Source organism: Ruditapes philippinarum, unplaced genomic scaffold (genome assembly GCF_026571515.1).
Source record: "Ruditapes philippinarum isolate M1 unplaced genomic scaffold, ASM2657151v2 ctg941_1_1_1_1, whole genome shotgun sequence".
Classification (NCBI taxonomy): Eukaryota; Metazoa; Mollusca; class Bivalvia; order Venerida; family Veneridae; genus Ruditapes; species Ruditapes philippinarum.
The window spans coordinates 309,557-320,821 of NW_026862330.1; the positions used below are offsets into that span (position 1 = coordinate 309,557).

Sequence of the window (11,265 nt, forward strand, 5' to 3'; positions counted from 1 at the left end):
ATTATACCCCAAGTCAACGTGTATATTATATACTATGATAGATTGACTAACCTCATATCAACGTCAAAGGTAACACGTGGTGACTTAGAGATAATGCCATCGTTTGACATCTGAGATTGAACTTTTTGTAATAAAAGCCCAGTCTTCACATTTCGAGAATATCATACTGTATAGTTTTATCTATCTTTTTATTAATAATATATTTCTAAAGATTGGCTATTATAATGGTGATTGACCAATAATTAATGATGAAAAATGTGCATGATACATAAAAAAAACTACGTAAGCCCTAACGAAACTTTCCACTCTTTTTAAGAATTGAGTGTTGCCGATAATTCGGTAAGATATTTATAGAAAATACCGTTGGTAATATGGATTATTGATTAATTGTTCATAGTACAATATAAAACTGAATATATTTATGACAAAACGTCAAGTTATTTTCATTTTAACAGTTCACAGACCATTTACATTTGGATGGGCATGATATCAGTTCAAGTTTTGCACATGTTATGAATTTAAAGTAACTGAACTGCTAATTGCTTTCCTTAAAGTCATACATTATGACTATAATTACAAAATCTCATAATTGAATATGTATCCGATATCTTCCATACATTTATACGTTTATCTCGACACTTCGTTATCTCGACTTTTATCGGCGGTTCCAACGGCTTCGAGATTTCGACTACACGGGTATGATGATGTAATTCCTTGCTTTATTCATCTATATTTTCCTTTGAACATTATTTTTGTACCCCATGTATCTTATTTTGCTATGCATAAATAATGTTTTCTCATAAATACAGTCTATTGAAGACGTTTATAGAAGACGGTATTTGTCTTTTTAAAGCAGTACATTGATTAATTCATTTCAAATAATGTGTAACATACCTAGCTTCTTTAAATGAAATGGCAAATTAAAAATTTAAGCAAAACTTAAAATATTTTTTTCTAAATAAATAAAATTGGTAAATAATTTTTCGCACTGCAATGATAATGTTAATAAAATCTATCATAAAGTTTAAAGACTCACAGATAAAATATATTTGTTTATACGATTTCGGTACAAATGTTGTTCAGTAAACACTTGTTGTATTGCCGTTAATAAGAAAAATAAAGATAACACAACTAATTAAACATCAATTCTGGTTCTATAACTCCCGTACCATATGCTACATTACTATGACGCAAACTTTATGCTTGAATCAATAGGTTCTGTCCAGATAGTACTATAAAAGGATGGCGCACCACAATGTTAACAATAACCTGCCAGGAGTAGAAGCGGTCAAGGGTGATTATTTCCGATTTTAAATCTAATTTAAATCATATTTCCAAATTACTAGGTAAGTTTGTTCTCTTTTTCATCATATAAAAATATCAGAGTATTTTAACTTAACGGACTGCAAAACGGTTGGTTTTCTTTGGTTGGGTTTTAAGGCGCAGCAACACAATAAAGATCATATGGCGCGTCAAATCAAGAAAGATGGTTTTAACTAACTCCTGGTGTCAACACCAAGGGTCAAAACAACCTCACCACCGCAGCGTATATTTTGTTTTGTTTGCTTTTCGGCGCATCAACTTAGTCTGAGTCATGTGGCGCCTAAACAGGATAACCTCGGGTTTTACAATCTAAGAATTGCATAGACTTCAGTTATTCGAACCAATTTACTATCACTCAGGGATAAACGATGGCAGCAATTCTGATGCCTAAATCCTTAAAGACAATCCTTCAGCCACAAGGGAGCTACAAAACTGTTGGCATTAGACATTAGAATTGAAACACATTCTTAGAAACGTAACATTGCGTTTTGACAGAAACATGATATTCCGATTTATATTACAAAACCTTGAACATTTTGTTTTACATGTCAACTTTTACAAAGAAAATAAAATAAGACAGCTAGTAAACATTCGTCAGGCAGTGGTATTTTACACGTGAGATTGCAAAGATACTAAAGTTTTTCAAACAAAATACGGTAGTATAAAAATCAAGGGGTCTATATTTTACCTAAATTTTATTTAATGACTTCAATGGTCTAAAAATAAAGATGTTCGTTAAAGTATTTGATAAACATATCCTTCCTTATAAATTATAATAATAAAGTATGGGAAGGGGGGGGGGGGGGTAATCAAGTAAATACACTGAACGTATTCATGTGTATTTCTGTAAAAGTATATTGCGACTAAAAAGGCTCTACATTCAAAATTTCACGATATTGATGTTTAAATATTGAATTCTGCTTAAGCCGGTGCCATTTTCCAGTTTTCTCTTTCAGGCGTACTTTAAGGATTCTGTTTTTCTCTATTTTATATATATGGGGAGTTAAGAAGAATGCTACACAGAAAAATATATGATAACAATGTATTAAATTTATTTTTGTACACTGCATTATTGTTATTTTTCTGTTCCTCCGGGATAACTGATTCCAGTATTAATGTTTTCATTTTTTCCGAGGGATCATCCCTTTTCCAGATATTTTACAGTATGATAAAGTTCTGGACCAAGTTGTGACTGTCAGATGAAAAAAATACATTAAAACATATTTTTATGAATAAAATAAGATATTTCTGATAATACATCGAAATAATAGTGTTAATTGTGTAAAGCGTTATTTCGCACTCTTGTTTTAAATGAAATAGAAAAAACATTATCCCTAAAGAACGCCCAAAACGGCAAATGTTGCAGGCTCGGTTTGATCGAGCCTGTTTATGGACGGTACAGGAAAGAAAAAGTTACCGTCTAAGCTCCCCGGTACCGGCTTAAGCAGTATATTGGCTTTTCCAGGCAAGAACCGTTGATGATCCGAAATTCTTCTTGTTGAATGAACGCAACGACTTAAATATCAGAGTTTTGTGTTGTAGATGAAAATACTCAAGCAGGGCAATTTTTCGCAGGTAAATATCAAACCAAAGTTTTCGACCATATTTTAATATAACCAGTGTAAGAGGATTTCGGATATGCATGTCTCGCTCATGGGATTTTTTAATGGAAATGATATGTGAACCAGACTGGTTAGTAAATCTATAGAAAGAAAAGAAATGTATTTTTGTGACAAGTAGGAAGATGAATATCACTTTGTTTTGTCCCTATACATTATAATCAAAGGTAACAGTTTATTATACATATTTATGTCAATTACCCGAATATGCAACAATTTTAATTTGTTTTAAATACTACAATAGTAATTCAAGGAAAATTCTTAAATACTTTTAAGAATATCATGCCTCTAATCTCATTATTTGTAAGCTTAAATATAATGATTCCTGTTACAATTGTTTTCTTTACATCTGATACAGTTTTTGATGTTAAAATTAATTTATCTCTATTTTAAATCATTTCCTTATTCTTGACGGTATGATTCAGGGAAGGCACTGTTTGAAACATTTTCCGTTTCCTGTTATGATTCAGTGACAGTACTATCTTTCTTTTAAGCTTGATGAAACTATATACGTTTTCTGTTTACTCGATGTTATGATTCAGTGAAGGTACTGTCATAAACTTGCGTTTTCTTTCAGCTTAGTGCAAGCACTATCTTACTCTATTTCCGTGGTGAAGGCACTATCTTAATCTATTTCCGTTTCTTTAAAGCCTGGTGAAGGCACTATCTTTAAGTTAAACTATTTGCTTTTTCTTTAAACCTGCGGACGGCACTATTTCAAACTATATCCGTTTCATGTAAGCTCGATGTTATGATTCATTGGAGGCACTATCATAAACTTCCGTTTTCTTAAAGCCTGATGAAAGTAAATCTTAAACCATCTGCCGTTTTTATGCCTGGGGTTAAGCTTAAGCGAAAACGCTTTTTTAATTCCTTTTCCTGTAGGCCTGACACTTTTATTTATTGAAGACATTTTCACTGTTACGTCGACTTTAATGTTTAAATAACTTTATTTTTTACAATTAACCATGCTATTATATAAAAAAAATCCAATTTTATTTCTCATTTTATTATATAGCACAATGAAAGCTAAGCTGTGGATAGTATTACTCATTTTGGCACTTGTGCTACTCTGTGAATGTAAAAAAGGATCTAAGTCAAAAGATAAAAGTAAATCTAAAAGTAAAAAATCCTCCGAGAAGAGTGTAAAGAAATGGTCTCCAAAACAGAATGTGCAACCAAAAAATACAGCGGACAAGAATTACGTTGGAAACACATGGAAAACAAAAAGCGTTAAGTCTGGTGGGAAGTCAAAGGACAGCAAAGAACTTAAAATGAATACATGGCAAGCAAAAAAATCAGTCTCGAAAGATAAAAGTAAGAAATCCATTTCTAAGAAATCTTGGTCACCAAATAAATCGGTGAAATACTCTGTAAAGTCAGCAAGTAAAAGTAAATCGCACAAGTCTGGTTCAAAGGAAAAAAGTAAATCTTCTGTAAAGTCGGCGAGTAAAAGTAAATCGCACAAGTCTGGTTCAAAGGATAAGAGTAAATCATCTGTAAAGTCGGCGAGTAAAAGCAAATCGCACAAGTCTGGTTCAAAGGAAAAGAGTAAATCATCTGTAAAGTCGGTGAGTAAAAGCAAATCGCACAAGTCTGGTTCAAAGGAAAAGAGTAAATCATCTGTAAAATCGGCGAGTAAAAGTAAATCGCACAAGTCTGGTTCAAAGGATAAGAGTAAATCATCTGTAAAGTCGGCGAGTAAAAGTAAATCACACAAGTCTGGTTCAAAGGAAAAGAGTAAATCATCTGTAAAATCGGCGAGTAAAAGTAAATCGCACAAGTCAGGATCAAAGGAAAAGAGTAAATCATCTGTAAAGTCGGCGAGTAAAAGCAAATCGCACAAGTCTGGTTCAAAGGAAAAGAGTAAATCATCTGTAAAGTCGGCGAGTAAAAGCAAATCGCACAAGTCTGGTTCAAAGGAAAAGAGTAAATCATCTGTAAAATCGGCGAGTAAAAGTAAATCGCACAAGTCAGGATCAAAGGAAAAGAGTAAATCATCTGTAAAGTCGGCGAGTAAAAGTAAATCACACAAGTCTGGTTCAAAGGAAAAGAGTAAATCATCTGTAAAGTCGGCGAGTAAAAGTAAATCGCACAAGTCAGGATCAAAGGAAAAAAGTAAATCTTCTGTTAAGTCGGCGACTAAAAGTAAATCGCACAAGTCTGGTTCAAAGGAAAAGAGTAAATCATCTTTAAAGTCGGCGAGTGAAAGTAAATCGCACAAGTCCTCAATTAAGTCCAAATCAAAGGAATCAAGTAAGCAGTCTTTATCATCTAAAACCAAATCGGCTGTCACAAAAGTGTTATCAGTCAGTAAAAGCAAATCATCAAAGTCAATTTCAAAACACACAAAATCAAGCAAATCTAAATCAAGTAAGACGAAGAGCCGTACCGTGGAGACACCTGTAAAGTCAGTATCATCTAAAGAGACGTCATTTTCGTCAAAATCTAAACCATCGAAGACATCTAAAACATCTGTTTCAAAAACATCAAAGAGTGTGTCGCGTACAAGTAACAGTATATCTCACACCAGCAATTCATTTGACACAAGTCATTCAAGCCATTCCCACGATAGTGAGACATCGTCGTCATCTAGAAGTTTCGACTTTTCCTCTAGTACAAGCAGGTCTTATTCCTTCTCATACAGCCTCAGTTCGTTCCACGATCCTATGGGCAAATTATGTAAAGGTTTCAACGGAGAGCGTAGAATTGGTAAGGATAAACGCATATGTACAATATTATTCTTTATGTTACAGATTGGATAATAAAACTAATGAATTTTCAGCGGTTCAATGTATAATAACTTTATAATATTACATTCTACTCATGATTTTTATTGATATTTTGCTTATGCATATAGGGTTTTTCGATGATCCAATGGACAAATGCAGACAATGTAGATGCTTTAGAAATGGTGGAATCATTTGCAGGCAACGAAGGTGTCCCAAACCAAGGTGTGGAATAAGTAAACAATTGTTCCCCTCCGGGGACTGCTGCCCCTCTTGCAATCATGAATGCAATTCTGTTGAATGCAGTGTTGTTAAATGTCCTACACGTTTACAAATGTATGAAGATAATTCTTGTTGTCCAACGTGCGGTTGTAGATACAAAGGACAAATGGTTCCGGAAGGTTTGTTGATCTAGTTAATAATTTTGTATATGAATATCTTTCCGCAATTACATAAAACATACATATATTAAACATAAATATATGAAAAAAGAAACATAGATATATAAAACATTTATAAATAAATAATAAATGAACAAAAATATAACTTTATTAAACACGTATACATAACACTATTGAGTTGTTGTACAACAGTTTTTAACTTTTCTATCGCTATATTGAATCATTTATAATAACGTCCCGTCCGTATTTTGCCTTTGTGTCGTTGCCTCCTTTTGTTTCGTGTCCTGCTTGGCACCATGCAGGTGGCCCTGTGGTGGTGCTGGGTTTCATTTAGGATGCATACCCCCACTTGTCGATCTTTGTTTTCATATTTTAATTTACAGTATTTTTTTATTCATTGATCATAAAGCCTTTGTTAGGTAGACAACCATAATTTTTGTAGATATGATGCATATATTCTTATGTTTAATGATCATTAATTTGTTTAAAAACTCTGTGAAACTTAACGCCAATTGAAATGATAGCGTATATTAACTATTTCACGGAAGGAGGTGTACTTATATCACGGAAAGATATTGACACTTAACCCTGTAAGGTGTAAGCTCGTTATTTCTAATATAATTACATCAGAATTATCTTTTTCAAAAAATATATTAAATTCATAAATGATACAGGTCCTTTTGGAGACAAATGTGACGGCTGCAAGTGTTCAAATGGTGTTGTCAGATGTGACGAAAATAAATGCCCGAAGGAAAGGCTACAGTGTGTAAACCCTGTCAGGAATGAGACGTGTGGGTACACTTGTCCTCAAGGTATTGTTTTGTCTTGATTTCAATAAAATAAAATATCCAATAAAATGTAGCGTATGTTTATATTTCTCGAAACATATTCAGGAAAATAGGAAAAAAGTCCTAAAGAACGACCAAATTGAAAATGTTCAGGCTTGGTTTAATTGAGACTATAAATGGATTGTACTGGCTACCATCTACGATCTTTAGCACCGGCTTAAGCTAAAACATTTAACATAAAATGGTAAACTTTATGAATAAAGAAACGTGTGCAAATGTGACCCTAACTCTATGAGATAAATAGAAACATTTCAAATTCATATAATTTAAAACCTGCTACACTGTACTACTCTTGACAATGACATTTGTACTTTTGCTATTAAGCTTACTGATATTTGGCTGGACTTACAATTCTTATTTTTAAACTATTTTAAGCTGAACATATAGCATCTCATTTGATCACAATTAAGATCATTTTTGTGATACAGTACATCGAGAGAATTCTGTCACTAAGGTCATTTTTAAATAAAAAATAACAATTGATAAACTGACTGACCGCAAAATCTGCTTACTACAGTTTTCCCTCTTGGATGATCTTTTACGTCATTTTTTATCAAAATAAAGCATATATGAATGGTATTGTTATGACAGGAAAGACGTGCATGGCATTTGATACTCCTATCCCATACAGAGGTTTCCATGCGGTCGGTGAATATGTGTGCACGTGTCTAGGGAACTGGTTCAAAAATGCGTTCTGTGCAAAGAGGGCTGTTGCAACGTATTTACAGGAACTGTCCTGGTCCATGTGTGTAGACGAAGGTGATGAGCCAAAATAAAAAGGCACCTAAATTAACTTTCCTTACATAATAATTACAAGTAATCTTTGAATAAAGATTCATGAAAATTATAATAGTTTGTGTCTATTTTGTGTTTGTTTACAATACAATACAATAAATGCTACATTAGACTTATATTTTGTATACATAAAATAAGTTTTGCAGAAAATATTTGCGATATATAAAAACATTTTCCCAAAAAATCGAACGCATTATCTTAATATTTTATAAAGTATCACTTAGGTCACTAATTTTTATTAACTTTAATGAACGCTTTCTGTTAGAATGCATTCATCAAATTGGTATCATTATATATTTTTCTAAAAAGATATATGTATTTGCTTGCATACTCTATATTAATAGCAAATAAATTATTGTTCTTTAAGCATAAATCAAAGAAAAGGTAAAACATTATTAATACACGGATATGTATCCATATTGTGTTGGAATTTAAACTAAATTTAGAACAACTGCAACAACAAGAAAACAATTACAATGTATTATACACTTCATATTGATTATCATGCACAAACCCAAAAGTGTTTTGACTAAGACGCGTCACTCTTTCGACTTAAGTAAAAAATATCAGAACAGTTAATTTCCCTTTGAAGGATGTGAAACAATCGGGCGAATGTACTCTTAATATTTTAACAATAACAGTGCGTTGATTTTCTATCTCTTGTTTCATATCTAGGTACTGTTGAAACAAACACTATCTTTTATTATAAATCAATATTAAAGTTCTATTTGATCAGATTTTACGCGCCTTTTGGCATTAAATTATTTTTTGCTTCAATTTAGGAAGCTTATTTTGATAACATGTATGCTGTGTTGGTGCAAATTAATATATAAATGTTCAAACGATTAAAGACAACACATTGCAGCTTCAAAACGTGGTAGTGCTGTAGAATATTACCACATTTCATTGCGTTTGTACTTAAAAATTATTCATATTTTGTTTGTTTCTTGTTTGGTTTTACGTCTCATTAAGGTTTTACGTCTCATTAACACCATGTAGGTCATGTGGCGCCGAAACAGGAAAGATGATTTTGGCTAACTTCTGGTGTTACAAATTTCAAAGCTCACTTGCTGGAGCTAAAAGTTGCAAAGACTCCTGTAATCTGCACCCATTTAGTCACCTATTACGATCACGCATGGATAATCTGTTGACTGCAATTCTTTTGCCTCCACTTAATTAAGAAATGGTTTAACTTTATAAGAACGTTTTATACAAACTCCTCAAAAATGAAACGTCCTAAAACTTTTTACATATATTGAAATAAATATACTTCTACTTTTATTTCCTTTCAAAACATTGACAGAACCTTTTACATTTGGTCTTTTTACAATAAACGCATCATAATATTGTCATCAAATCAACATTGCAGACTATTGCCATAAAAGTAAGTATGTAAATCCTTTTATGTCTACACTGTAGGTCTACAAGGTATACAGTCTAACATAAAGGTTGTCGGCCTTTCATATTGTGTCATAATGTCAAAATTGTGTACAAAATAGAGAAGAAAATAAAACATGTTCCATGTATTTAGTTTATCGTAATTTCTGTTATAGAATGATATCTAATAAAATAGAGAAAAACAGAATCCCTAAATCGGCAAAATTGAGAATGTTGCAGTCTCGGTTTGATTGAGCCTGTTCATGGACGGTACTGGAAAGTGCAAGATACCGTCCACGCATCCTAACACCGGCTTAAGCAGAATTCAACATTTAAACACGAAAATGGTGAAATTTTGAATTTAGAAACATCCACAGATATGCACATAACACTTATAACATAACGCTTTCAACAGTTTAGAAACCAGATTTAAGAAGGAATGAAGTATCTCTTGAGAAACGTTCAACTTGTTTCCCTTTTTTATGCAGAATATACCGTGCTCTTGTGACATTAAGAATATGAAAAGGGAATTTAAGAAAAAGTAGATCTATATAAATAAGTATTATTATTTTGTCTTTAACAACATCAAGGAACATGCTAGAGAGGGAAATACATGCACAATGAAAATAACATATTATTGCAGTTCAACTTAAGGTGCACGGCGATTCAAAAAGTCATATATAGGGGATATGTGGCATGTGAGATCGAAATATCTCAGAGTGAACACCAAACACAATCTTGTCATGAGTGGCATAGCCACAAGTGAAAATACAGCAGCTGATGTTCACGACTGAAATATAATTTGATCTTACATACAAAGCAAATATACATGTTTTAAACGTTTAAATGGATTTAATATTTATATCTACGATTGTTTCAAATACATCTCATATGATCTGAATATTGTAAGAAAGAACCGCCAAAATGCTCTCAACTTTGTTATGCGTGCTCCTCATTTATGAGCGCAAGATATCATTATTATTCAAACATTTTTTTTTCAAAAACTATAACAATGGCATCAAGCCTAAAACATTATAAAATGTAGAGAAACACAAACGCAAAACAAAAACAAAAAACAAAACAAACAAACAAACAAAACAACAACAACAACAACTAAAAACTCAAATACAAAAAAAGTTATTAAATAGTTTTAACCATATTTTATTGCCAATACCTCATACAAAGAGTGTATAGAAACCTTTAGCAAAGTTTGTAAATTATCACATGTAAGAATACAAAATACCTGGAAGATTTGAACAGGCATGCGGGGCAAGTGGTTTCGAAAACGACGCCCAATGCATTTGGTATTCATTAATATGAATAACATTCGGTTGCAAATATATTTGATATAAAATATGATTCTTTTGTAGGTGAAACCAGTCTTACTATGCATTATGTCTGTTACAAACTTGAAATGTCAGCTTACAATAAAAAATCATTGAATAAAACTGTTGTATCATTTACATTTGACGGATGTTTATTCGCTGACATTAGTCGCGACTGTACAGAATATTCAAGAACATTGATTTCTAGCTTAAGTCATACTGGTGTAGGTGTTTGTTATTTGATGTACAGTAAAACATTGCTTGAAGCTACGCAACGTTTTGTCATGAAGTTTAAATTTTAGAAGGTGTATAACATTAAAACATATTCATTGCAAGGTATACAAAATGAAGCATCGTAAAAGGTATGTATGCTAAATGAGGCCACAACGTTGCTATGTGTAGCTCACAGTTAATTTATAAGTTTGCAATGTGAGGCTCAAATGTAAACTGTAGGCAAAGTGCGCTAGCCTGGGTAATTAAATCTATCAATACTTACATACATATTTCAACATTATTGCGATATAAGTGCATCACTACACTAAATCTTCACACCTAGTTTTCAGCAATTATGATTAAATATTCCATATATTCATAATGTACCGTTGTATGCACACTTTATATAAGTCTTCGTGTAATAATTGTTTACTTGTATCAGCCAAGTTGTTTTAGTTTTGTATAATTCTCTAGACGAGGATCGCAAGGCCACCTGCATTTATGGTGATTCAAGATACTTATCACTTAGAATTAAAATATGACACCACCTTAATCTTATATTATTCATATTTAAATCTTTATCGTTGGACAAATAAATAAAACATCAAACAATATTGCTATAACAAAACAAACAA

At 32.2% G+C, this 11,265-nt stretch overlaps 1 protein-coding gene across 1 annotated transcript; it reads left to right on the plus strand.

The window, feature by feature from the left end:
* Window positions 1–1,274: 1,274 nt before the first annotated feature.
* Window positions 1,275–7,747, plus strand: LOC132718696 (peptidyl-prolyl cis-trans isomerase G-like). The gene is made up of 6 exons (XM_060702411.1): window positions 1,275–1,346; window positions 2,789–2,898; window positions 3,961–5,654; window positions 5,803–6,072; window positions 6,747–6,884; window positions 7,512–7,747. Exons 3-6 carry the CDS (start codon window positions 3,965–3,967, stop codon window positions 7,694–7,696), a joined length of 2,283 nt encoding a protein of 760 aa, XP_060558394.1. The 5' UTR covers window positions 1,275–1,346; window positions 2,789–2,898; window positions 3,961–3,964; the 3' UTR covers window positions 7,697–7,747.
* The last annotated feature ends 3,518 nt before the right edge of the window (window positions 7,748–11,265 follow it).